We start from the raw sequence: 27,739 nt of genomic DNA, 5'->3' as shown, positions 1-27,739 counted from the left end.
TATGAACACAGACAAAATGACAATGGCATAGATAGTGATTTGGATACGGTGACACAAAATACAACATAAATGCTAAAATAGGATCAATGAGGCAAAAACAAAGCTTAGTGGAATATGCAAGTAAGGGAAGGGAGACATTTACTGTCAGACACACTCATTCAATCTTATCCTGTCTCTGCCCCCTTTGTTTCCTCTCTTTCCATCTCTCCTGTGCCTGCCCCCTTACCACTCGGGCAAGAAAAGAAAGAATCAGAACAAGTTTAAGAGTCATACAGAGAGCATCACTAGGATCACATTCTTAGATATATAGGGTGAGTTACAGGGAGACGGAAAAAAGGATAGGTAAACCAAACTATAGGCAGAAGCACAAATATAAATTGACTGCATCAGTGCCAAGAGTTCATGCATTTGGCAAGTGGTATGTTTTACAAATGCAAGCTAGCAATCGAAATTGGATACCTTAAATGTGTGTCATCATTCACTACACTAAGACTGCCCCTAATAATATTTGTCACTGTACAAGTCGTATATGATGTGTTGTGTCCAACTGGTTGCAAAAAGGTTTTGTGTTTCAGGGGTAGATGTTTTGTGAGTCATACGCACTGGCACTCACATTTAGATAGTGATGATAGTTTTCAGCAAAGCATCCTTGAGGTCTGTGTGATACAGTGCTTAGAGAAGAAACTCTGGATTTTGAAAATACATTCCCAGTTTCCTTTGCACTGACAGTATTGCGCTAGTTTGCGACAGTATTTGGAAAGCTTGTACGAGGTCCAGAAATCAGAGCAAGAATTGTGGCAAATCCTCTGGTTGGGAGGCTCAGCAGTGCCTTGAATAGTGAGGACCATGACTTTTTTGATCTTATGTGGACAATATCGGTGTCAGATGAACAGCAAGGTAAAGTTCCTGTATCATGCTCTTTGTACAGTATTAATTGAATTTATTTCTTTTTTTAATCCATAGGTTTTTCAAATACTGTGCCTGAGACTTTTATGTTGACCTTAAAGAAAATGTTGTTTGCTTTTCTTTCCTAGCTGATGTGTACCATTGATGATCTGAAAGAAATGGGCATACCGCTTGGTCCAAGAAAGAAAATCGCAAACTTTGTGAAAGAGTGGGCTTCGAAGCAGGTAGAAGCGTTATTTGGTGGAATTCTCTTTTGTGGCAGGGAATTTGCACACTTGAGCACATAGACTAATTTTCTTTATGAAGGTTTGGATTTCACTCTGTAGTCTTAGCCTTAATAAAAAAAATGCTTTGGGACACGCATGTTTAATGTCTATTTTTGAGTAGGTGTGGCCTATTCTTTATCAGTGCCTGTGATAGGATCTGGTGGTGGGCTTCCAGGTACCTGATGACCTCCTGTACATTTGAGGAGTTTTGAGAGTTTTTTTCTCAGTACTAGGGTGACTATGGATTTTGGGCAAAATCTGTTGGGGAAAGCCATTTACAATTGGTGTGCCACAGTCCTTGGATGATAATGCTGTGTAATTAAATAGCCAGGTTATTCATCATGGGGTCTCCTGTAATAGTCCGACACTAAAACCTCTGCCTATATTTTAGCTTGGCCTGTATAAAAACATATTCTTATGGATACTTCTACCTGTAGATTCCTCATCTGTTGAACCTCCTCCAGGCATCAGACTCAATCTGAAAAACTTCAAAGCAACAAGGTCGCCGGTAGAGGCCTCTGGAGTCAGTTGGCGCCAGAAGTAACGTTGTGCGATGCCACAGAGACCATAAAGCGCCTGCCTCAGTGCATCAATGTCAGTTCCCTTTTTTCCACACCTTGTACATGGATCTGTAGCTTCACTTGCTGAGGAATTTCCTCACCACATTTTCTAAAAGGGGTGGGGCTCCCTTCGGTCATGAGGGTCCTGGGAGCAAGAAGTTCATGGACCTGTGCTGGGGTGCCTGGGTGCAAAATGCTTTGGTCGGCTGCTCCTGTGAGTCAAAGGTGCTCACGGTCACACCTGCAGAGGTGGAAGCCTTGTCGGTTACGTCATCCCTCGGGAGGCAGGTTGGTTTTGGCAGTGGTGGTGTCTGGACTAGACACACAGCAAGCTTCAGTTGCGACAAATGCTCTGGTGCCCCAGGTATTGGTGCTGTGAGGTTCTTGAAGGGGCAGCGCCTCAAAGCTTAGTAGAAGAGGCTGAGTTGGTCTCCTGATCACACAACAACCTCTTCCTGGTTAATTACTCCCTCGGTGGGCCTGATGATCCAGCAAAACGACATACCGGGCTAGTGCGGTCCGTGCCTGCAGATGCAGGGAAGTGTCTCCTCCACTCCAAGGGAGATGCTGGCTGGTTGGGGCCCTCCGAGGCTTTTGGAGGATGCACAGCTGCAGGACGAGTCGAGTTCTTGGCATTTGTTGGGAATAGAGCCAGGCAGGGTTTGGCGAAAAAGTCCATAGCTGGTCCCCAGTTCTCATGCTGGTGCGTGTCTTCTTTGTCTTCCTTCTTCTTTAGTCAGTTGTATCTGAGTTCCTGGTGTCAGAGGGTCACCTAAATACTCCATTTAGGGGCGTTTAAGGGAGTGTGGGGCAGTAGCCAATGGGCTACTTACCCCTAGGGTAACTACACCCCCTATATGACCACTTCCTGTGGGAAGTGGGCATAACCCTGTCTCAGAGTTCCTAGTTTCACCAAAAACAATATGGAGGAACCCTTCGTTCGTGAAGCAGATCAGGCCGCCCACTGTAGGGGTGTAAGTAGCCTGGTAGTGCAACATGCCTACTTACATAGCTAATTTCCCTTCTGTACTGGTGCCAAATGGGCAACGGGCGGCATCTCCCAAGTATGGGGAAAGCCAGGGTTGCATATCAAAGATAGCAGGGACTTTGAAGTGCCTGGCCTTGGGATGCAGATATACTAGCCATCTTGCTGGAGGAGATGACTACACCTTCCTCCAGAGCAGGCATTGTTTCTTGCCTCAGAGTGCGGGCTCTCACCTCCACGGGGTCAGAAACTCGTTTGTGGTGGCAGGCTGGTCGATACCAGTCAGCCAGAACACTACAGGACTGGTAGGTTTTTAGGCGGCAACTCCAAGGTGCCTTCTGGGTGCAGGTCATAATAAATCCAATACTGACATCAGTATGGGTTTATTAAGACTAGGGCCCTCATTAGGAGTGTGACGGTCTTAAGACCACCACACCTTCGGTGGCAGTTTGACCACCGGCATAGTGGCGGTCCGACTGCCACATTACGACTGTGGCGGGGCCGCCACGGTCTGACCGCCGGCGCTGCGAGTTGACAGGCTGGCGGTCGTAATCCACCAGGGCAGCTCTGAAAGCAGTGCTGCAGATTACGAGTTCCCTTTTCACCAGCCTTTGCATGGCGAAAAGGGGCATCGGGGGCCTCATGCCTGCACTGCCCATGCACTTGGCAGGGGCCCCCATTGACAGCCCCGTCGCGCTTTCGTGACGAGTGCTGTTGCACCTGATGCACTGCAACATTGCCGCTGGCTTCATTACGAGCCGTCGTCAATGTTGTGGTGAGTTTTCTGCTGGGCCGAAGTGCAGAAACACTGTGTTCGATGGCATCTGTCGCTGTAGATACGCATGTTCTGCAATAGCTCGCCATCTGGTGTTGGGCCGGAGTGTTACAAGTTGTTTTTCTTCGAAGAAGTCTTTCGAGTCACGGGACCGAGTGACTCCTCCTTTTGTCTCCATTGCGCATGGGCGTCGACTCCATCCTCGATTGTTTTTTTTCCGCCATCGGGTTCGGACGTGTTCCTGTCGCTCCGAGTTTCGGAACAGAAAAAATAGTTAATTTCGGAAGATTTTCGTCGGTATTGTTGCGTTCGGGATCGGCATACTTAGATTCAACACCGCATCGAAGATCGAAGAGCTCCGGTGCCCTTCGGGGTAGTTTTTCGATCCTCCGTCGGGGCCTGGTCGGCCCGACCGCGTGCTGAAGAACGCCGATGGAACGGACCCCGTTCCGTTTCTGCCCCAAATGCCACAATAAATACCCCTACACAGACCAACACTTGGTCTGCAACCTGTGCCTGTCACCTGAGCACAGCGAAGACACCTGCGAGGCCTGTCGTGCGTTCCGGTCCCGAAAAACACTCCGAGACCGTCGAGCCAGAAGACTTCAAATGGCGTCCGCACCGACAGCCCGACGGGAGTTCGAGGAACAGGAAGAGGAAGGTACCTTCTCGATCCAAGACTCAGACTCCGAAGGATTCGACGATACACAAACCGTGAGTAAGACGTCGAAAACCACACAAAGAAACATTTACAAGGCCCAGGGGACGCCACTGCCACCAGGCCATGGCTCAACCCATAAAATCGGTGACCGACCGTCGGCACCGAAAAAGGCCCAAACAGTGCCGAGATCGTCCGACTCCGGTCGAGACACCGGCACGCAGCCTTCTCGGGACCGAGAAAGTGCTGGAGACAAGCCTCGACACCGAGATGCCGGTGTGGACACGGCTCGACGCCGAGACAGCGGCACCGAAACAGATCGACGCCGAGAGGTTTCGGCCCCGAAAAGGAAAAAAGTCACCTCGGAGCCGAAAAAACACGCAGACAAAGTTTCGATGCCGAAACAAACTGCAAGCGACCCAGCTTCAGGCTCTTATACAGAAGAGCACTCGCTAACCTCCCAAATGCAGAAGCATAGGTTTGAGGAAGAGCTACAAGCAACTGATGCGGACCATACGCAAAAGCGTATCTTCATTCAGCAGGGGACAGGAAAAATAAGCACCCTTCCCCCCATTAGGAGAAAGAGAAGGTTGGAGTTCCAGACGGAACAAGCACCACAACCAAAAGTGGTGAAAAGAGTTACACCACCACCCTCTCCTCCGCCCGTGATTAACGTTTCACCAGCACAAACGCCATCACACTCCCCAGCTCACACCACCATGAGCCAGGGTGACCAAGACCAGGACGCATGGGACCTATACGACGCCCCAGTGTCAGATAACAGCCCAGAGGCATACCCTACAAAACCATCTCCACCAGAAGACAGCACCGCGTACTCTCAGGTGGTGGCTAGAGCAGCACAATTTCACAACGTAAGCCTCCACTCAGAACAGGTCGAGGATGATTTCTTGTTCAACACACTCTCCTCCACCCACAGCTCCTACCAAAGCCTGCCTATGCTCCCTGGTATGCTCCGGCACGCAAAAGACATATTTAAGGACCCGGTCAAAAGTAGGGCAATCACACCAAGGGTGGAAAAAAAGTATAAGCCGCCTCCTACGGACCCGGCTTTCATCACAACACAGCTGCCACCAGACTCTGTTGTTGTAGGAGCAGCTAGGAAAAGGGCCAACTCTCACACATCTGGAGATGCACCACCCCCAGATAAAGAAAGCCGCAAGTTTGATGCAGCTGGTAAGAGAGTCGCAGCACAAGCTGCAAACCAGTGGCGCATCGCGAACTCCCAGGCACTACTTGCGCGCTATGACAGAGCCCACTGGGACGAGATGCAACATCTCATTGAACATCTGCCCAAAGACTTCCAAAATAGGGCAAAACAAGTGGTTGAGGAGGGACAGGCCATCTCCAACAACCAGATCCGCTCCTCCATGGACGCTGCAGATACAGCTGCACGGACAATTAATACATCTGTAACTATCAGAAGGCATGCATGGCTCCGAACGTCTGGATTTAAACCAGAGATTCAACAAGCAGTTCTCAATATGCCTTTTAATGAAAAAGAACTGTTCGGTCCAGAAGTGGACACAGCGATTGAGAAACTCAAAAAAGATACGGACACTGCCAAAGCCATGGGCGCACTCTACTCCCCGCAGAGCAGAGGGAATTACAGCTCATTCCGTAAAACGCCCTTTCGAGGGGGGTTTCGGGGTCAAAGCACACAAGCCAGCACCTCACAAGCCACACCGTCCAGTTACCAAGGACAGTATAGAGGAGGTTTTCGGGGACAATATAGAGGAGGGCAATTCCCTAGAAATAGAGGAAGATTCCAAAGCCCCAAAACCCCTACTGCTAAACAGTGACTCACATGTCACTCACCCCCTCCACACAACACCAGTGGGGGGACGAATAGGTCATTATTACAGAGCATGGGAGAAAATCACTACAGACACTTGGGTTCTAGCAATTATCCAACATGGTTACTGCATAGAATTTCTACAGTTCCCTCCAAACATACCACCAAAAGCACAAAATTTAACAACACACCATTCCAATCTCCTAGAGATAGAAGTGCAGGCACTATTGCAAAAGAATGCAATCGAATTAGTGCCAAACACACAAATAAACACAGGAGTTTACTCACTGTACTTTCTGATACCAAAAAAGGACAAAACACTGAGACCAATCCTAGACCTCAGAGTAGTCAACACTTTCATCAAATCAGACCACTTCCACATGGTCACACTACAAGAAGTATTGCCATTGCTAAAGCTGCACGACTACATGGCAACTTTAGACCTCAAGGATGCTTATTTCCATATACCAATACACCCATCGCACAGGAAATACCTAAGGTTTGTATTCAAAGGAATACATTACCAATTCAAGGTACTGCCTTTCGGATTAACAACCGCACCAAGAGTCTTTACCAAATGTCTAGCGGTAGTCGCTGCACACATCAGAAGGCAGCAAATACATGTGTTCCCATATCTAGACGACTGGCTAATCAAGGCCCATTTGTTAATAGAGTGCTCAAATCACACAAATCATATCATACAAACCCTCTTCAAACTAGGGTTCACCGTCAATTTCACAAAATCCAAAATTCTGCCACGCAAGGTACAACAATACCTGGGAGCCATAATAGACACATCAAAAGGAGTAGCCACTCCAAGTCCACAAAGAATTCAAAATTTCAACACCATCATACAACGCATGTATCCAACACAAAAGATACAAGCAAAGATGGTATTACAACTCCTAGGCATGATGTCATCATGCATAGCCATTGTCCCAAACGCAAGACTGCACATGAGGCCCTTACAACAATGCCTAGCATCACAGTGGTCTCAAGCACAGGGTCACCTTCTAGATCTGGTGTTAATAGACCGCCAAACTTACCTCTCGCTTCTGTGGTGGAACAACATAAATTTAAACAAGGGGCGGCCTTTCCAAGACCCAGTGCCACAATACGTAATAACAACAGATGCTTCCATGACAGGGTGGGGAGCACACCTCGATCAACACAGCATACAAGGACAATGGAACGTACATCAAACAAAACTGCATATCAATCACCTAGAACTTCTTGCAGTTTTTCAAGCACTAAAGGCTTTCCAACCAATAATAGTTCACAAATACATTCTCGTCAAAACAGACAACATGACAACAATGTATTATCTAAACAAGCAGGGAGGGACGCACTCCACGCAGTTAAGCCTGTTAGCACAAAAAATTTGGCATTGGGCAATTCACAACCAAATTCGCCTAATTGCACAGTTTATACCAGGGATACAAAATCAACTCGCAGACAATCTCTCTCGAGATCACCAACAGGTCCACGAATGGGAAATTCACCCCCAAATACTGAACACTTATTTCAAACTCTGGGGAACACCTCAGATAGACTTGTTTGCGACAAGGGAGAACGCAAAATGCCAAAACTTCGCATCCAGATACCCACACAAACAATCCCAAGGCAATGCCCTATGGATGAACTGGTCAGGGATATTTGCTTACGCTTTTCCTCCTCTCCCTCTCCTTCCTTACCTGGTAAACAAACTCAGTCAAAGCAAACTCAAACTCATATTGATAGCACCAACTTGGGCAAGGCAACCCTGGTACACAACGCTGCTAGACCTATCAGTGGTACCCTGCATCAAATTGCCCAACAGGCCAGATCTGTTGACACAGCACAACCAAAAGATCAGACACCCAGATCCAGCATCGCTGAATCTAGCAATCTGGCTCCTGAAATCCTAGAATTCGGGCACTTACAACTTACCCAAGAATGTATGGAAGTCATAAAACAAGCAAGAAGGCCATCCACCAGGCACTGCTATGCAAGTAAATGGAAGAGGTTTGTTTGCTACTGCCATATTAATCAAATACAACCATTACACACAACTCCAGAACATGTAGTGGGTTACTTGCTTCACTTACAAAAATCTAACCTAGCTTTCTCTTCCATTAAGATTCACCTTGCAGCAATATCTGCATACCTGCAGACTACCTATTCAACTTCCCTATATAAAATACCAGTCATTAAAGCATTCATGGAGGGCCTTAGGAGAATTATACCACCAAGAACACTACCTGTTCCTTCATGGAACCTAAATGTTGTCCTAACTAGACTTATGGGTCCACCTTTTGAACCCATGCACTCCTGCGACATACAGTTCCTAACCTGGAAGGTGGCATTTCTCATCGCCATTACTTCCCTGAGAAGAGTAAGCGAGATTCAGGCGTTTACTATACAGGAACCTTTTATACAACTACACAAAAATAAAGTCGTCCTAAGGACCAATCCTAAATTTTTGCCAAAGGTTATTTCACCGTTCCATCTAAATCAAACAGTGGAACTTCCGGTGTTCTTTCCACAGCCAGATACCGTAGCTGAAAGGGCACTACATACATTAGATGTCAAAAGAGCATTAATGTATTACATTGACAGAACAAAGAACATCAGAAAGACTAAACAACTCTTTATTGCATTTCAAAAACCTCATGCAGGAAACCCAATTTCAAAACAAGGTATAGCCAGATGGATAGTTAAATGCATCCAAATCTGCTACCTTAAAGCTAAACGACAGCTGCCCATTACACCAAGGGCACACTCAACCAGAAAGAAAGGTGCTACCATGGCCTTTCTAGGAAACATCCCAATGCAAGAAATATGTAAGGCAGCCACATGGTCTACGCCTCACACATTCACCAAGCACTACTGTGTAGACGTGTTATCCGCACAACAAGCCACAGTAGGTCAAGCTGTATTAAGGACATTATTTCAGACTACTTCCACTCCTACAGGCTGATCCACCGCTTTTGGGGAAATAACTGCTTACTAGTCTATTGCAGAACATGCGTATCTACAGCGACAGATGCCATCGAACTGAAAATGTCACTTACCCAGTGTACATCTGTTCGTGGCATCAGTCGCAGTAGATTCGCATGTGCCCACCCGCCTCCCCGGGAGCCTGTAGCAGTTTGGAAGTTACCTTCAATTATTTATATATGTATCATCTCAACCTTAAATAAGTGCATACTTAGTCACTCCATTGCATGGGCACTATTACTACAATTCAACTCCTACCTCACCCTCTGCGGGGAAAAACAATCGAGGATGGAGTCGACGCCCATGCGCAATGGAGACAAAAGGAGGAGTCACTCGGTCCCGTGACTCGAAAGACTTCTTCGAAGAAAAACAACTTGTAACACTCCGGCCCAACACCAGATGGCGAGCTATTGCAGAACATGCGAATCTACTGCGACTGATGCCACGAACAGATGTACACTGGGTAAGTGACATTTTCATTCTGCCCACCGGCCCAGTTGAAAACTCGTAATAGGGCCCGCGAAGGAACGGGCGCAATGGCATCCATCCCGACGTGGGACTAAAATAGTTTCCCCACCAACAGGCCATATTAGTGATCAGAAAACACAAAGGAATGTGAAAATTAAAAAAAGAAAAAAAACGGAATTTCGTTTTTTGTTGTTTTTTTTAAGGCACAGAGAGATTGAGTGATCTGTCCAGAATCCCAGGATATTGAGCCAACACCGAGACTCGATCTGGTTCCCCAGTTCCAGAGTCTACCGCTCTGGCCACAACCCACCTCTTCTCCGCTCTCCCTTCCTTCTTGAGTGGGCTCTCAGATTCTGTTATTCAATGAGGGATGCTGGCACCAGACACTGCAAAGAATTGAATCTCTAATGTAGTCAACCGTATGCAAGAGTTTTCATTAGCTGATGCACACACACGACCGGGACATACACTAAATCCACCAAGTCACCATTGAGGCTTGGCACATGGAATGTAGGAGTACGGTCCAGGTGCAGAATCACTATATTGTAGGAGAAATTACAGTGATTGGGCTACTTCAGTGTGCAGTGATGCACTGCTCAGAGGTCTGGTGAGTAGAGTAGCGTCCTATGTATTTCCCTATGACTAGACAAAAGCATATGCAGTCTCCACAAAGTCTGAAATATTATGTGTTATGAACGATAGAGCCTTTCCCGCTTCTGCCTCTATCGTCAGCAATTATTGAATCTGTTTTGGACAGGTGGACTGCGAGGTCTTCATTCTCTTAAGTGGTTCACTCGCTCCAGAAAACATTCTACGCAGGGGTACTGTACAGGCGCTTACTGTTTGTACTCTAGCCACAAGTGTGACCCTTTCCAAGTATGGGCATGCTAGATATTTCTCTTCTTCCATGGTCAGTGACAACAGAAGCAGTTTACCAATTTCAAGGTCTAACTCCAACCTTGTTGCTGCGAACTGCAGCAGTCTTCCTTCAAGCCCAGATTTAAATACAAAGGTAACAATGGAAGCCAGTAGTTATCAACCTTACAAGTAGTCATCGAAAGCCAGGACCAACCACTGCCCTCTTTAAAATGTTACACGCTCTATCTGGAGTGAGTGTCAAAGAATGAGACTTTGGTTGTAGATAAACTGAACTGTTTTGGAAAAGACATATTTTGCCAGCCAAAGCATACACCAGCACAGGGATAAAGGAGCTCAAAGTTCTGATCTTAGGCAGTTTGTCTGGGTCAGCAAGAAATTGAGTTATACATATCACTCAACTCATCATAGACCTATAGGATAGAGCTAAGAGCCACAGCATTCTTGGTGTTGCTTTCTTAAAATGCATGAAAACAACATGGAGGGAAACTACCATTTTGTATGGTGTCACATGCAGGAAACAATCCATAGTCTGTGGGGAAGGGTGAATACCCCAGTTGTACGGGACTCGACAGATTTTACTTGGGATGGCCAGCACTCCTCCTCTCCTCCAGTGGGACAGGTAGGAAGGCTAGTGCCTCTGCACTACATCTCCACCAACTTTACCATCTTGTGTTACTATATATGAGGGGAGCACTAGCCTCTCTTTACTATAAGAAGGGTTGTGGGTTGCATTTTAATTGGATATTTGCAATATTATGGAACAGTTCATATTAAGGCTCAATGACTGTCGAATCCAGTGTCTGAAAAGCTGTAATATTGCAGGCAGAAAAAAGAGGACGGGTAGTGTGTAACAGCATTCCTTGCCATGTGAGTTTCTCTTAACCCCTTTACTCATGCATTTCGCATATCGGTATGTGCAGATTCCTTTACAAGTATGAAGGCCATCTGAGATTCCAAGTGTTAAGCTTCTCACTGCAGTGGGAATGGGTCACAGGGCAGATGTAGTAATGGGGTGTGTGAAGGGTATTTACTCATTGTCATAGGCATCAGTACAACATATCACTTTATGTAGCTTTGTTTTGTTGGGAAGGGGAAATAGCGGTGAAGTGGGTGGCGGACTGGGTGTATACACACATCTGTTTTATCATGTTGAACTCTCTTGTCTTGTTTTTAGGAGCAGAGGAAAGCTGAGGCAGAAAACAAAGCAGCACAGAAAAAGGCCAAGGAAGAAGCAACACAAAGAATGAAGGAAGAGGAGGCTGCTCACCTGGTCCCTTCAGAGACAGGCCGGCTGCATGGACTGCCAAAACGGAAGCTCCCCGTTGGTGCCTCTGTCTCCTCTGTTAATGTGGACTTTGAATATTTTGAAGTTGGCACAGGACAGGTAAGGCCTCTGCAACTTGGCAGTGAACCTGAACTGTGGAAACTAATACACACAATCTCTCTGTAGCAATGCAGATTCCACAGTGGTCTTAGCCACACATTAATCAAGCAACCAATAACACCAATATGACCAGATGAAATGGGGGAGGACTTATAGAAAATGGGGACCTGAATCATTTGTAACATTTGAGGAGGTAAGAACCATATAGCAGAATAATTAAAGTATGACCGTTCCCTCAGATCAAATAGATATTGAACGCTGTGTCATTTTTAGATCTGTCATAGAATTATATCAGGAAACTGAAGCAGATATTCCGCAGAAAATATTGGCACTAAAATATAAATGAGTCACGAACTGCTACTAAAGAAAGGGAAAAGACTCTGAGTAATGCTTACATTGAGTAATTCTTGATTCTCCTTGGTCTAGTTGAATATATTACAGAGAACATACATCACTCCTAGGATGCTGCACAAATTAGACTGTAGTAAATTCTATATTTGGCTAAAATGTAATGCTACTGGAGCAACATTCCCGCTCATGTCCCTGAATACTGGAAACAAGTGTCAGGCAGAAATTGTGCTGCTAGTTGCAGTGATCTCAGAAGCTAAGTTGTGGGCCTACTTTTAAAACTAAAGTCAAACTGTGTAATAGCAGGGCACTAGTCACACTAGCTCTAAAATGGATGAGTCCAGAATCACCAAACCTGGAATGCCATAACAAAGGTGTAGGTGAATAGGCAACGGCAGAGAGGATCTGGTTAACATTCGTCTACATAGATGATGAATTATAGGAGAATTTGATACACTGGAGGATGCATATACAAAAGTCACTATAACCCCAGATCCATGGACTCTGTGAATAAAATATGAAGTCTGAATATAAATAAATGTAATGACCATATGAAATGGCATAGCATATTGTGTGTTATTTAATGAATGCATTGGTTTGGTCTAGAGACTGAAGGGGAAGGTTTGGATACCACACTCGAAAGTGTTGCCTTGAAATCAAGTTGATAAGACTTGTCTCTCTTGCCTCTTTCTAAGGGATTGCTCATACTTCCACGGGTGTCAGGCATGGATGTAGCTAATATTTGTAAACTGAGGGATGTTCTACCTTTTTTGCTGGTGGTTGGTCCCTATTAGTCTTGTTTCAGCATTTTAATTCCAATCTTTTTTTTATACATAATAAAAATGAAAGTGTAAAAAAACAATTTACACATATTAAAAGAACCAAAACCGTCCTAATTTTTAAAACAAGCCATCATGTTTTGTTTCGTCCAGTGGAGCCATGGATTTTTTGTAAACCGAATTATCATAGTATTAATGTATTACAGGCATCAGACAGACACCTGTATTCAAGTTAGTCAATTGCCATCAATTTACACCTAACGAAACATGAAACCAAGATTGAGAAAAGTAGAGCTGAGTAGAATGGCAGAATCTAGAAGGTATACACAGCAAGATACTTCACCATGCCAAACTCAGTGATAAGCGAAAGCACTTTTTCCTTAAGTGATATGAGTAAACACTAAAAGGAAAATACTACCAACATTGGTGCCCTCTGAATGTAGAGATGAGGTGTGTGTTAAGAGTGTTGCCATTTTGTTTTTCTTATATAAAATCATGTTTACTATATTTTTAAAACAAAACAATTTTAATTTAACCAAACAGTGTATATTGAGTTTTTGGGTTAATTTCAGTTGTAGGTAGAATTTAACTGACAGCATAGTATTTCTAAAGGCAAGAGATACTTTGATTCTATCTGAATGTTATGCTCAATACCAATGAATAGATATAACCTTAAGAGATTTTGGATGAAAATATGTGAGGTGGTTTGTCTTTTACTCTGAGAACATTTCAGAGGGCAGAATAGAAAGTACAGCCCAGTTGACGTATATTTTGCATAGTTAATGGAGTTTATCTCCTGTGAAAGTGCCCCACGAAAAAGTGTCTAGTCTTTGTGCACAATGATGGTAATTTGCATATACATTGTGCAAGCACTGAGTGTGTAAGCACTGGATTCGAGGAAAGCTAGAACCAACCATGTAGCCGGTCTGCACCTTATAAAATCCCCATCCCTCTCTTTCGATCAGAGCAGTCTTTTGTAATGGCAGCTGGAGCTGTTCATTTGATGCGACTCTTTAGCTTGCATTCATATTCATCTGAGTTATCAATGTAACAGGCACAGGCCCAAAGGAGGTTTATGGAAGTCCTATTATAGGATGCCAATCAAAACCATTCGATGTATCGCATTGAATTCTGATCATGAGCACGTTTCTTGTTCTGGCTTTTGGTGGTATGTCCTGTGCAGTTACTCTCGAGTAAGCTGCTGACCTTTTTTTTATTTTTATTTAGATTGAATAGCGTCAGTGTGTTGTTGCCTCTTAACTCATTTGTGTAGTTGATTTGCTGGCATGAAATCTATTATTCGTTTCGGTGACTTAATAGAAAGTGAAACCTATTTCAATGTTGCGCTTTGGCTTAGTATTTCCCAGAATGTGTGCCTTTTTGAGAAGCCCTTATACTAAGTGTTTTATAGTTGAAGCTACTCTACCATCACTTAAATTTCCCAGGTGCCGTATTTTCTCCTACTTTTTCTACCTCAGTGTTTTTGTTTTGTTTCCTCAGGTGTCTGTGGTTTACCAGGCTTTGGACTTTGAACCTGAGATCTTTTTTGCCTTAGGTTCTCCGATCGGCATGTTCCTCACTGTGAGAGGGCTGGATAAGATTGATGAGAACTACAGACTTCCAACATGTAAGGGATTCTTCAACATCTACCACCCTGTGAGTAAGGCACAGATCGTATTTTCCCTATAAAGTATGCAATCAATATGGGTGTTTGTTGTTTTATAAACTGTTCTTTGTACACTGATCTAGTGTTTTTGATTGAGTGCTGAACTGGAGGGCTAATAGATGAAACAAGGGTACATATCTGATGCTTTTCAGTTTTGATTCATAGTTCCTAAAAGGCAGTTGGCACTGAGCCCGTAACCTAATGCTGAAGTTAGGACACAATATTTACAGAAATAAAAATTTGCAGACTTTTGTGTTCAAGTTGATGGTTTGAACACCCTGCAATCTTTTTTTTTTTTTTTTTAAATAAACGTTATTTTTCATTGTTTCAATCAATATCAAAACAAAACACACAGCTACGTACCGTATTCATACTTTTGGGTTTACACATAATATGCACCTGGGAAGAGATACCCTAGCAACAATTACAGGCTGTGTCATTAAAGGAGGGTACTGCCTGCAGTATGGTGTCTATCTGTAGTGGCAAGCCCCCACGTTGTAAACATGGTGACCCTCTTACCCCTGAGCCATATCTAGTCTGAGTCATCTCCCATACTATCTGAAGTGGAATCCCCATCTGAGCATCTGGTTTGAGGAGTCGCTCGCCAAGTGTGCACCAAGTGTCCAAGTCCTCCTCCACCTTATCGTCTCCTCTGGCTAGCTTGAGATGTATTTCTTCTGCTAGCGCCCATTCCTTCACATTCCCCAACCATCGTGTTCTTGTTGGTGCACTCGTGCCCATCCATGAGAAGGCAGTTCTTCATTTTGCAAACATTAGCACTAATTGCAGAAGTCTGTGTGTCATTTTTTTGCCCTTTGGACCCCTGACATTCCCCAGGAGGCAGCTGGCTGCAGTTGCACGAATCGAGGAGCCCACCATTCTTTTTATTCGAGCAATCACTTGTTTCCAATAGCTCAGTACTTAACTACATTCCCACGGCAAATGTAAAAACACAGGGTTGTCCCTCCCACACCTTGAGCAGCTGCCCTGATGTGTGGCAAATAATTTGTGGAGGTCCATGGGGGTTAGATATGTCCGGTGGAGAAAGCTAAAATCTATTAGTTTGAAGCACGCATTGTGGGATACTGTATGTGTGCGAGAATTAATGCATGACCATTCTACTTCCTCTAAGCGCTCCTCCAGATCATTCCCTTTTTGTGCAAATACTTGCCAGACGGATGCTGTGGCACGCACCACCTGGGGGACTATGGATGGGACACCGGACCCCTCCATAAGGATTTAAGGGTAATCGACCCGCCGAACCCTGTCCGCCTGTAGGCTTGTCTCCCAATTGTCTTTGGGCACCAGCCAGCAGGCCGCATGTTGCAACTGTATGGCATAGCAGTAGAAGTCAAAACTCGTACCTCCAGGCCCCCATCCTCTTATGCTCTTTTTAAGGTCAGAAGTGCCACCCTACTTCTTCTGCCCCTCCCCCATAGGAGTCAGACCAGCATGGTGTCCAGTTGCTTACATACCATAGCTGGTATTGGGTACAGTGAGTTTTGCAGTGTTTAGGGGCATCTGGGGAGCATCACCATCTTTGAGATGGCTAATCTCCCCATCAACAACAGAGGCAGGGTGTTCCAGAACTCTATGGACTAACAGAGTCCTGCAACGATCCTGTCGATGTTTGTTTATTTAAACTCAGTTGTCTGTCTTTCGAGTGTGCCCCCTAATGCCCAAATATCTGAAATTGTCTATCTCCCATCAGAAGCCCAAATTCTGACCCTCTTGCCAGTGGATAAATTAGGCATTTGCCCTGTTGAGTTGGAGGCCTAAAAGGCCCCCAAACGTCTCCAATAGCTGGGGCACCAAAGCCAGAAGGAAGGACAGACAAAACCATGTCATTGTCAGCATACAATGCTGCGTGTCTCCAACCTGGATACCCCAATGCCACAAATCGTCACGGACCCAAATGTCTAAGGTCTCAATAGCGAGGGCAAATAGCGGTGATAAAGAGTATCTCTGACTTGTGCCCTGTCCCAGAGTCCACTCTTCTGATCTTATGCCCCTCACCTCACTCTTGCGCGTGGGTTAGTGTAAAGGAGACGTACCCATCAACAGATTGGGGACTGAATCCCATGACCCTTAGAACCTCAAACATGTACCCCAAGTCTACACTATCAAAAGCTTTTTCGAGGTCTATCGAGACCAGAACCAACTCGTCCTCTGAATCTCTGACCTCTGACATGATGTGCACTTGTCTTCTGAGGTTCATGCTGGTGTTGCGCCCAGGGATAAAGCTGCACTTGGCTTCATTTACCAACAGTGTCATATGGGATCAGCCGTGTCGCCAGCACTCTTCACAGTATTTTCATGTCTATATTCATGATGGTGATGGGTCTATATGCCGAGGGGTCCTCCTGGGTGCGAAAGGTTTTAGTAATATGCAGATTGCTCCCTCTGTCATGGAAGAGGCAGTGATTCCTTGTCCTGAGCCTTGAGAAAGACCTTGAGCAATTTTTGCATCAATGGGGTGGAGTACACTTGATAGAACTCCGGAGGGAGACCATCACTCCTTGGAGCCTTAGTGCGTGGGAGTGCTGTCAAGGCCGTCCAGATGTCTTCCAGACTTATTGGGGCTTCTATCTCTTCGACTGCTGGGTGTGGGGGGAGGGGCTTGTGGATATCTAACTTTTTTAGGAAGGAGACATATTCTTGGGCCTGAACTCTATGGTCTGCTGTGTACACCATTTTTAAGTGTTGTTTGAATACCACGGCAGTCTCTGCCCTTGTTGTTGCTCTCTGGCTGTCGGGCTACCGCAAGTGTAGTATCTGTGTTGGGGATGTTTCTCTTCTGAGTATCCAGGCCAATAATTTGCCTGGCTTGTCCCCTTCACGTTGAAGCCTCTACTTTTAACGGTTAAGGATATATTTGTTGAAACTGTCCCTTATATCTATGATTCTGCATTTTATTTTCTGTTCCTTATGTTGTGTTTCCTGATTTGTATGTATAGTAGTCTGGGTATGTGCAAGGTCAGCTTCTTCCCACTGTAATTGGGATTGTATCTGTCTGCGTACCCCATATGTAAGGACCATACGCACTTCCCCTGACCACCACCTTTAAGGTTTCCCATTCCGTAGCCCTATGGTCTGTGAATCTCCAGGTATTCTGTGACCCCCCCCCCCCCCCCCACCCCCCCCCCCCCCCCTGACAGGGCCTCCCTCCCCTCCGGGTCCTCCAGGATATCTGCTGGTAGCCTCCACAACCTAGGGCCTTGCTAGGTCCTCCTCCATGAGAAATGACAAGTGATTGGGGAATGGTCAGAAATGTATCTTTCTGATGGATACAACTACCTGTGGATTCCTCACCTCATGAATACTCCCATGGCGCCAGCATTCGACGGAAATCTTCTTACTAGTCTCTGCACGTCGACGAGGACGTCACTGTCTCGCACGCGACGCCGTCTGACGTCATACAGGCAATAAGAGGTCCTCGACGACGTGCGGACGTCAGTTCCCTTTTTTCCGTGCATTCGAAACGGTTATCTTCGAGGGAGCAACTGTTACTCTTGCGGTTACAGTGTATATCTTGCTGCGTACTCTTTCTCTGTGGAAATAATGTCGCAGAGAAAGTCTGGATTTAAGCCTTGTCGTGAGTGTGGAGGCAAGATGTCGGTGACGGATCCTCATTCCGATTGCCTTTGGTGTTTGAGCTCCGACCACGACGTCTCGACTTGTGATTCGTGTCAGCACATGAATCCGAAGGCCATTAAAGAACGCGAGGCGAAGCTGTTTATGGCCAAGTCAAAGGAGAAGCATCACAAGAAAAAGTCTTCTCCAAGACATCGGCGTCATCGAGACTCCCGGCGCCGTAGAGAATCTCGGCGTCATTCAAGGGAGGCTCGTTCCAGGTCTCCGGATCGGTGCCGGAGGACATGGGAGGTCAGCCCCACGGTGACGCCGCATCCTTCGACGCCGTTGCTCTCTCCGACGTCTCCAACTTCGCCTGGACAGGCGTCGGTGATTGAGGTATTGGAGCCTCAGGTGTTTTCTCCGGCGCAGACGCCGAGGCCGGCGTCGGGGTCGCCTCCGAGTCAGGCCCCCCAGTATCCGGCTTTTCCCACCCCTGGAGCCGATAGTTCCGCATTCTTGAATGCGATGTATGCCATCTTCCAACAGATGGCTCCAGGGGGTGCTCCGGCTGGGCCTTTGGCCTTTTCTTTGGGTGATCCTGCGCCTCTTCGGCCGGCACCCTTTATGCCCTTTCTCCCGTTTGGGAACGTGGGCTCGGCGCCAGTGTCGGCGCCGGTGGCCGCTCCGATGGCTTCGGAGGGATTGGCCCCAGGGATTTCCATCCCGTCGACGTCGAGATTTCGGCCTGTGACTCCGGTGGGTCCATCCGTTTCATCTGCTCTTCAGTCGGCGCCGAAGTTACCTGTGGCGCCGGATGCGGCGTCGGTGGCTTCGGAAGATCGGCGCCGATCTCCGACTTCGGCGGAGGTGTTGTCGACTCCGCGGATTGAGCAACGACTGCATTCAAGGAGGCGTGCTCTCCGGGTACTAGAGGAGCAGGAGTACCAACGAGCCCTAGAGGAAGGAGAGCTAGAGGACTCGGGTGATGGGCTGCGTGGACTGGAGTCGGCCAGTGGGCTGGACACTTCCCCTGAGTGGGACCTTTCGTCCCCGGGGGAATATACCGAGGAAGCTGCTTCCTTTCATACAGTGGTACGGAAGGCAGCTAGTTTTTTGGACCTGCCTTTGCCGGTGGTGGAGGCGAAACAAAACCTTTTGACAGAGGTGTTGCATCCGGCCTCAGCCGCGGCGGAGCCTCTATTACCTTTTAATGACGCTCTGCTGGATCCGGTTTTAGAGGTGTGGAAGAAGCCGGCATCTTCCCCAGCAGTTCACAGAGCCGTGGCCAGGAGGTATCGGACGGCTCCAACTGATCCTGGTTTCCTATCTAGGCACCCTACGCCGGAGAGCTTGGTTGTGCAGGCCTCCTGTTCGTCCAAATCAGCGCCTGGTTCTTTCCCGACGGTGCCTGGGGACAGAGACTCAAAAAAGCTAGAGGCGCAGTCGAAGAAGATTTTTTCGTCCTGCAGTCTGGCGTTAAAAGCCACTAATGCGACCTGTATCCTGGGGAGGTATATTCATGCTCTGATGGATGACATCTCCTCTTCGTTTACAGAGCTTCCCCAGGGTCTTTTGGATCTTGTCTCTGATGCCCAGGCTGCTGCGACCCAAATTATCCAGACGGGACTGGATACCACCGACTCGGTAGCCAGAGCAATGGGCACAACTGTGGTGGAAAGGAGACAGGCCTGGCTACGTAACTCGGGCTTTTCGGCAGATGTACAGTCCACATTGTTGGATCTCCCGTTTGATGGGGACAAACTGTTTGGGGCTAAGGCTGATTCGGCCTTGGAACGTTTTAAGGAGAGCAGGGCCACGGCTAAGTCGTTGGGACTTCAAGCTCCTTCTTCCACGGCCTCTTCCAGATTCTTCAGGAGGTTTCGTGGATTTGGGCGTGGCTCTTCCTCCTCTTCCTTTCGGGGAAGATATCAGCAACCTGCCTCTTCCCATCCCTATAGATCTTTTAGGGGGAGGGGTAGGGTCCGCACCAGGGGAGCCTCTCAGCAGCACTCTGCCTCTTCCTCATCCTCTGGCGGGGTGCAGCAGGGGAAGCAGCCTTAGGCTTCCACCATTTCCCACTCACTCCTCTCCTGTAGGGGGAAGATTACAGCATTTTCTCACCAAATGGGAGACTGTTACGTCGGACACTTGGGTTCTCAGTGTTGTGGGAAAAGGCTACACCCTTCCCTTTCGGGAGTTTCCGCCCCTCATCCCGCCCCGCCCTTCGTATTGTTCACAAGAACACCTCCTGTTGCTAGAACAGGAGGTAGAAGTCCTCCTTTTAAAGGGCGCGGTGGAGTTGGTCCCGGAGCAGGAAAGGGGTCAAGGAGTTTACTCAAGGTATTTCCTGATTCCCAAGAAGGATGGTCGTTTGAGACCAATTCTGGACCTGAGGATCTTGAATTGGTTCCTCAAGCAGGAAAAGTTCAAGATGCTGACCCTAGCACAGGTGCTTTTGGCGTTGAACATGGAAGACTGGATGGTGTCTGTCGACTTGCAGGATGCTTACTTTCATATCCCGATACTCAAGTCACACAGGAAGTATCTCCGGTTTGTGGTGGGATCGCAACACTACCAGTTTGCGGTCCTTCCGTTTGGTCTTACTTCAGCACCTCGAGTCTTCACGAAGGTGATGTCGGTGGTTGCGGCAGAGCTCAGAAGGAAGGGGATAGCAGTATTCCCTTACTTGGACGATTGGTTGATCAAAGCCAAGTCCCCGGAGCTTGTGTTGCGTCATCTGCAGTCAACAACCCAGTTGTTGTTCGACCTGGGCTTTTCGGTGAACGAGCCCAAATCTCACCTGGAGCCCTCTCAGCGCCTCCTGTTCATAGGGGCAGTACTGGATACGACATTGGGTCGGGCCTTTCCTCCGCCTCAGCGGATTCAAGATATTCAGGATTTGGTTCCAATGTTTCGAAATGGAGCGGTAGTTCCAGTCCTCAAGGTCCTTCGTCTGCTCGGTCTTTTTGCCTCCTGCATTCTGTTGGTCACGCATGCTCGCTGGCACATGAGGGCTCTTCAGTGGTGCCTCCGAAGGCAGTGGTCTCAACACAGAGGGGATCTAGAGGGTACTGTCAAGATCTCCAGAGATGCTGCTGTGGATTTGAAGTGGTGGATTGCAAGCAACAATCTTTCACAAGGAAAACCGTTCCAGCAGTCGCCACCAGTGGCCACAGTCATAACGGATGCTTCCACTCTAGGGTGGGGAGCTCATCTGGGGGATCTGGAGATCAAAGGTCTTTGGCCTCCAGAGGAACAGATTTTTCACATCAATCTGTTAGAGTTACGGGCTGTACGTCTGACTCTCAAGGCCTTCCTCCCTTCCCTTCGTGGTCAGTCGGTACAGGTCCTAACGGACAATACTACCACGATGTGGTACATAAACAAGCAGGGAGGAGTGGGGTCGTACCTTCTCTGCAGAGAAGCTCTTCGACTATGGTCCTGGGCAAAGGACCATCGGATTTGCTTGATAGCAAACCATCTGGCCGGAGTCTTGAACGTGCGTGCGGACAGTCTCAGTCGCCACTTCTCGGCAGACCACGAGTGGCGTCTCCATCCAGATCAAGTCCGTTTAATCTTCCAGAAGTGGGGGTTTCCTCGGGTAGATCTGTTCGCCACTCGAGAGAACGCGCATTGTCCGTTGTTCTGCAGCCTTCAGTATCCGATGCAGGAAGCGTTGGGGGACGCGTTTCAAATGACCTGGTGCGGCCAGTTGCTTTACGCGTTTCCTCCCATACCCTTGATTCCTCGAGTATTGAGGAAGATTCGCCAAGACCGGGCTCTAGTAATCGTAATAGCTCCGGATTGGCCAAGGAGGGTGTGGTACTCCGACCTTCTCCAACTCTCAACGTGCCCGCCGCTCCGTCTCCCTTTCAGGGCAGACCTCCTCTCGCAGTCGCAGGGGCAGGTTCTACACCCCAACCTCCAGAGTCTGCACCTACATGCCTGGAGATTGAACGGGGCAACCTGAGTTCCTTCTCTCTCCCGCCTGAGGTAGTGGATGTTATATTAGCGGCCAGGCGACACTCCACTAAATCTATCTACGCTAATAGGTGGTCTAAATTTGTTGCGTGGTGTGGAGAGAGGCAGATTGATCCTTTACAAGCTCATCTATCGGACGTTTTGTCTTTTGCTCTATCTCTGGCGCAGAAAGGTTGTGCAGTGGCTACCATTAAAGGTTATTTATCGGCCTTGTCAGCCTTCATATGTCTTCCAGACCAACCATCTTTATTTAAATCCCCTATTGTTATCAGATTCTTGAAAGGTCTTCTAAATCAATATCCTCCAAAGCCATTCGTTATGCCGCAATGGGATTTGTCCTTAGTCCTGACTTTCCTTATGGGGTCCCCTTTTGAACCTATGCATTCTTGCCCCTTGAGGTATTTGGTTTTAAAAACAGTCTTCCTGATAGCTATAACATCAGCAAGGAGAGTGAGTGAGTTGCAGGCCTTATCAGTAAAACCCCCTTATACAACTTTTTATGGGGATAAGGTGGTGTTGAGGACCAAGGCTGCTTTCCTCCCGAAGGTTGTTTCACCCTTCCATTTGGCTCAGGCAATTACTTTGTCCACGTTCTATCCTCCGCCTCATCCTTCCAAAGAGGAAGAAAGACTGCACCGTTTGGACCCAAAGAGAGCGTTGAGCTTCTTTATCGATAGAACAAAGGATTTCAGGCTGGAGGATCAGCTGTTTATTGGATACGTGGGCAAGAGGAGAGGAAAGGCAGTCCACAAGAGAACACTATCCAGGTGGGTTGTTCTTTGCATTAAAATATGTTACTCTTTGGCAAAGAAGGATCCTCCTGAGGGCATTAGAGCTCATTCCACCAGAGCTAAGTCGGCCACTTCGGCCTTAGCCAGAGGTGTTCCTGTGGTCGACATCTGCAAGGCCGCAACTTGGTCGTCCCTTCACACTTTTGCAAAACATTACTGTTTAGATTCTGAGGTTAGAAGGGACGGCCATTTTGCACGGTCAGTGCTGCAGGATTTCTTGGTTTGACCATTTAGGCACCCACCGCCGGGCGTGGTACTGCTTTGGGACTCTATTCATGAGGTGAGGAATCCACAGGTAGTTGTATCCATCAGAAGAACGAGTTACTTACCTTCGGTAACGACTTTTCTGGTGGATACATTAGCTACCTGTGGATTCCTCACGGTCCCACCCGCCTCCCCGTTGCCTTTATGGTCTTGCCAAGTAATCCTTGAGTGCGCTCCTCTTGATCTTTGAGGGTGCAATAGATGTATATATATAATATATTTATATATATATAGGTATATGTGTATATATCTTTATGTATATACTTGGTGTGTGTATATATTTTTAAAAGAAAGAGTTTTATATATATATATATATATATATGTACATTAAAAAGATTTACAGTTATTCATACAATGTGGTGTATTTTTACAATATAATGGATGTTGCTTTGTTCTTTCATTGCATTGCCTGGTTGTTCTCATGCACGTAAAAAATGATTGGTACTGACGTCCGCACGTCGTCGAGGACCTCTTATTGCCTGTATGACGTCAGACGGCGTCGCGTGCGAGACAGTGACGTCCTCGTCGACGTGCAGAGACTAGTAAGAAGATTTCCGTCGAATGCTGGCGCCATGGGAGTATTCATGAGGTGAGGAATCCACAGGTAGCTAATGTATCCACCAGAAAAGTCGTTACCGAAGGTAAGTAACTCGTTCTTCCAGGTGATTAATCTTCAGATTTTCAGGATGCCAGCTACCAGGGCTCTGTTGAGGTGGCTATATGTATTCTGGGTGGGAGAGTGACAGATGAATGCTATCTGTTTATGGTGGTGTAATATCCATACATCAGTGAGATCTAAGTTTTGCATCACCCCCCCATAGTGCTGTTAACATGTGGTTTTGTGCCCAGCCTTGGCAACAATCTATCCCAGTTGTGTTGGAAAAATAGACCCCCTACTTCTCCCCCCACCCCAGACAGTTAACAAGCATTTTTGTAGATATGTCCTCATTCCAGATGGCACCAGTTCCAACGTGGTCAGTGGGGGTGGTGTCACCGTCCTGGGGGATACCTGTGTGCAGGGCTTCATCCGTTCCCCCTTCCTCTGAGTGAGGTGTCTCATCTAGTTGCATCGTTCCATCTTCAACTATTGTCAATCTGCGTTTCCCCAGAGGGTAGAGATTAGGATTGTCTCTCATTGCCAGCATTCGCGAGTTGCCTCCTTGTGACCCGGCACCTCAGTGGTGACCTCTGCTGCGACCCGCAGGTGTTCCATGATCGCTCAACCGCAGTTCCAGGCACTCTCAGACCTCCTTTGGGTCATCGAAAAAGTGCACCTTCGCTTGGAAGATGGCTTTTAACGTGGCAGGGTATAGTAGCATACAACTTAGTTGCATGGCACGCAGTGTTTATCCCCTGTAAATATTTTCATCTGTTCTTGCACTTGTTTGGTGTAATCGGGGTAGATGACAATAGCATTATTCTTGTGAGGGGGAACCAACTTCTCCCTGGCAGCCCTGAAGATGCTTTTCCATTCCCTGTAGTTTAACAATTTTGCGATTATTGCCTGTGGCGGGGCGGAGGGGGGCACCAGTGCTTTGTGCACTCTCTCCACTAGGAAGATGTCTGATAGGCCTTGCGGTTTCAGTTAATTTTTTATACAGTTTTCCAGAAACTGCTCTGTGTATCTGTCTTCCACTTTGGGAATCCCAGAACCTTAATATTATTTTGGCGCAAGCGGTCCTCAGCATCCTCTGCTCGGTGCTCCAGTTCCTGAATGTCCGTCTTTATCTGGGCCATTTGTTGTTTTATGGACTTCATTTCGATCTGGAGCTCAGAAATGTTGGACATCACTGCCGTGACCTTATAGGCCACCTTCCTGAGCTCTCCCTTGATTAAGTTGACGTCTATGGCCACGCCCCCTATATAGTGTTCAAACGCCGATCTGGCTCCATGAATAGATGCTAGCACTTCAGCCCTTGCGGGTTCCGCTGTTTCTGCCAGTTAATCGTCAATACCTGGATCCCCTGAGTGGCGTGTGATCCTCTGCATAAACTTTAACTTAAAACTTGCACTTGTATAGCGCACTACTCACCCGTTAGGGTCTCAAGGCGCTGTACTCATACTGCTATGGAACCCCTCCTGGCTTTTCCCTGTGAGGTGCCCACTCCTGGGCACCCCCAGGGTGAAGCCAGGCATCCAAGCGCTGTTGGGGCCGTTGTGGAGATTAAGCAAGCTATTGCCCAGAGTTGCAGAGTGGGACCCATTAATTAGATTAGGCACCAAGGCGAGAATTATCTGGTCCAAGGGAATGGAGCCCAAGACCTGCTGAAGCGGGACTTGAACCCTGGTCTTGAGCCAGATCTCTGGTTTAGGGTCTGACGCTCTAACCATTGTGCCACACTTCTCCACTCTATAGAATGCCTCATCATAGTATATTGCGTTATGGTACTGGATCCATGGGACCGGGTAGGCTTGTCTTTGCCTTTGGTAAAGTTGTGTCCAAACTTGCTGAAAGATGCTTGACAGGTCTTGAAGTATGTGCTAGGATTAGGGTGAAGTGAGGTAGGCCGGCCGGGAGCACCGGGGATCCCGTCCTGGCAGTTGTGTTCCCAGGCCACGCCCCCAAATGTTTTGAAATTAACATACTATTAATTCTTTCACAGTTGATGTGCTTTGCTAAAATTACAATTACCACAATCCTTTCCTTACCTCCAAGTTGCTTGCAGATTGTGATTATGCAGTGATCACATTGTTTCTAACATTTTGAAGGAATGTCCATTTTAAACTTAAATTTTTAGTTCTTTGGGGTGGCGGAGGGTGAGTCTGGTCATCTCTCTTTCTATCTGGTGGCTTACCTCTGCAGCCAGCTTATGCTACAAGAGGCTTGATTTCGACGTGTGTAGATAATACAGCTCTTTGTGTCTTAGAACCAGAAGTCGAGCTTATAGTGCTATGCTTGCTGGTTTCGTTCGGAGCCACATTAGCTTATATGAAATCTTACACTATCCACACCCATATGAATCTTTGAACTTAGCCTGTTGTTGCAGAGAAAAGCAAAGCACTGTAATTGTAGGCAATGATCTCTAGACTCCCACAAATTGTCTTGTTTTTCTTGGCGTTAAACCATTTTGTCAATTTTGTGAACGTTTTCGCACTAGATGGAAGGCCTGGTCTTCAACTTACCTTTTTAACATACCACAACAGCTCTCTAATTATCCTATCCTTGTCACCACTGCTAAATAAAAGCTTTATATTTGCATTTTATAAAGAAGAAATAAAACCCTTTTGTCTACACCACTTTGTCACGTTTCCTAAATTATTCCCCTGTTTCCTGGAAGCACTACCTTTGATGGATAGTCTTACTTTATATTTTCCCCATGCAGAAAGCAGTTGAGACTAGCTGTGTCTGTGCACCTAAATATATTGATCCTTAACCAGATTCAGCAACATACAGACAAACACCTTTTTAGATGCTCCCAGGCAAGGTTCTTCCCAGGCTATAGCAAAGATTTAGTAGAGTTACTGATCCTATAGGCCTTGGATGACCTAAGAGGCGCAGGTGTTGGAATGCTGATTTTATTAAGGTTTGTCTGCAGCCTTCAACACCATTGATCATGACATCCTCTTTAAAACTTTAACTACTTTGGGTTTTTCTGGAACAGTTATTACATGTATTGCGTCCTTCCTATCTGACAAGACACAAGGTGTTGCTCCGCTGGCTTTTTTTCCCCTGAGAAAGCAGGAAAATTGTCCGCCTCTGTATATACGCAGATGATACTCATCTATGCACTACCCCTATCCTCTTTGAGCAGTCCCAGGTCAGTAATTGAATGTATTTGTGTGGTCCTTTGGTGGATATCTGTGAAATCTCTCAAGTTAAATCCATCAAAGACTAAAATTATTTTCTCTGAATCCCCACTTAGCAACTGGGCTGTTGCAACATGGCCACAGGCCTTGGGTCCACCAACTCCTTCAACTGAGTTAGTCCAGAATCTTGGTGTTTATATCAGCCGCAAACTGACTTCAGCCCCACATGTTTTCAGAGAGGTCTCCACCTGCTTTTACCATCTGCTCATCCCAAAATGAGTTTTTCACATCAAAAATTATGTACAAATAATTGTAAATTAATTTATGCAGTCAGCTCAGACTATGCTAACTCTGGATTTTCCTGCTAAATATCTACAAAGCCTGCAAATGGTTCTGAACACCAATGCATGCATATTTTCCCAAACTATAATTTAGGCTCATGCTCACCTGTCATGAAAGTCCCTGTATTGGCTGCCAAAACACTCCAGAGTTAAATATAAAATCTTAATCATTCACAAAGCAATCTACAACAGAACTCTCATGTGACTAAGTGTCAATTTTTCGTTTAGGCGCTTCACTCACAAACTTCGTATATATATATTTTTTTAATCCTATTTCCACTAGGTCGCATACTCTCACCTATGAAGACAGTACATTCTTGTGTGCTGCGGTCAAGACGTGGGACTTGCTACTGTCCAAGTTGGAGGCAGAAACAAATCTTCTCCGATTTAGAAAGCTGTTAAAGATGTAGTTCAGCGATTAATCAGCATTTCTTCCATCCTGGGTAGCCCTCAGAAAATGCAAACATTATTGTAGTGACATTTTATTTTAACTGATGCCAAGAAATTCTGTGTGTATGTGCTTAAACATATAAATAACACAAATAACGTGTGAGGAAGCCACTTATGTGGAAA

At 46.6% G+C, this 27,739-nt stretch overlaps 1 protein-coding gene across 1 annotated transcript in view; it reads left to right on the top strand.

Moving 5' to 3' along the window:
* The window catches only part of SEC23IP (SEC23 interacting protein), a 216,400-nt gene that overhangs the window by 89,706 nt on the left and 98,955 nt on the right, over nt 1–27,739 (top strand). Inside the window, exons 13-15 of the mRNA XM_069239230.1 lie at nt 1,035–1,130; nt 11,464–11,673; nt 14,301–14,456. Of these exons, the coding sequence (XP_069095331.1) occupies nt 1,035–1,130; nt 11,464–11,673; nt 14,301–14,456 (462 nt within the window). The remainder of the gene's footprint in view (nt 1–1,034; nt 1,131–11,463; nt 11,674–14,300; nt 14,457–27,739) is intronic.

This window comes from Pleurodeles waltl, chromosome 6, assembly GCF_031143425.1.
Source record: "Pleurodeles waltl isolate 20211129_DDA chromosome 6, aPleWal1.hap1.20221129, whole genome shotgun sequence".
NCBI classification, from domain to species: domain Eukaryota; kingdom Metazoa; phylum Chordata; class Amphibia; order Caudata; family Salamandridae; genus Pleurodeles; species Pleurodeles waltl.
This window is presented reverse-complemented; position numbering and strand designations above follow the sequence as displayed.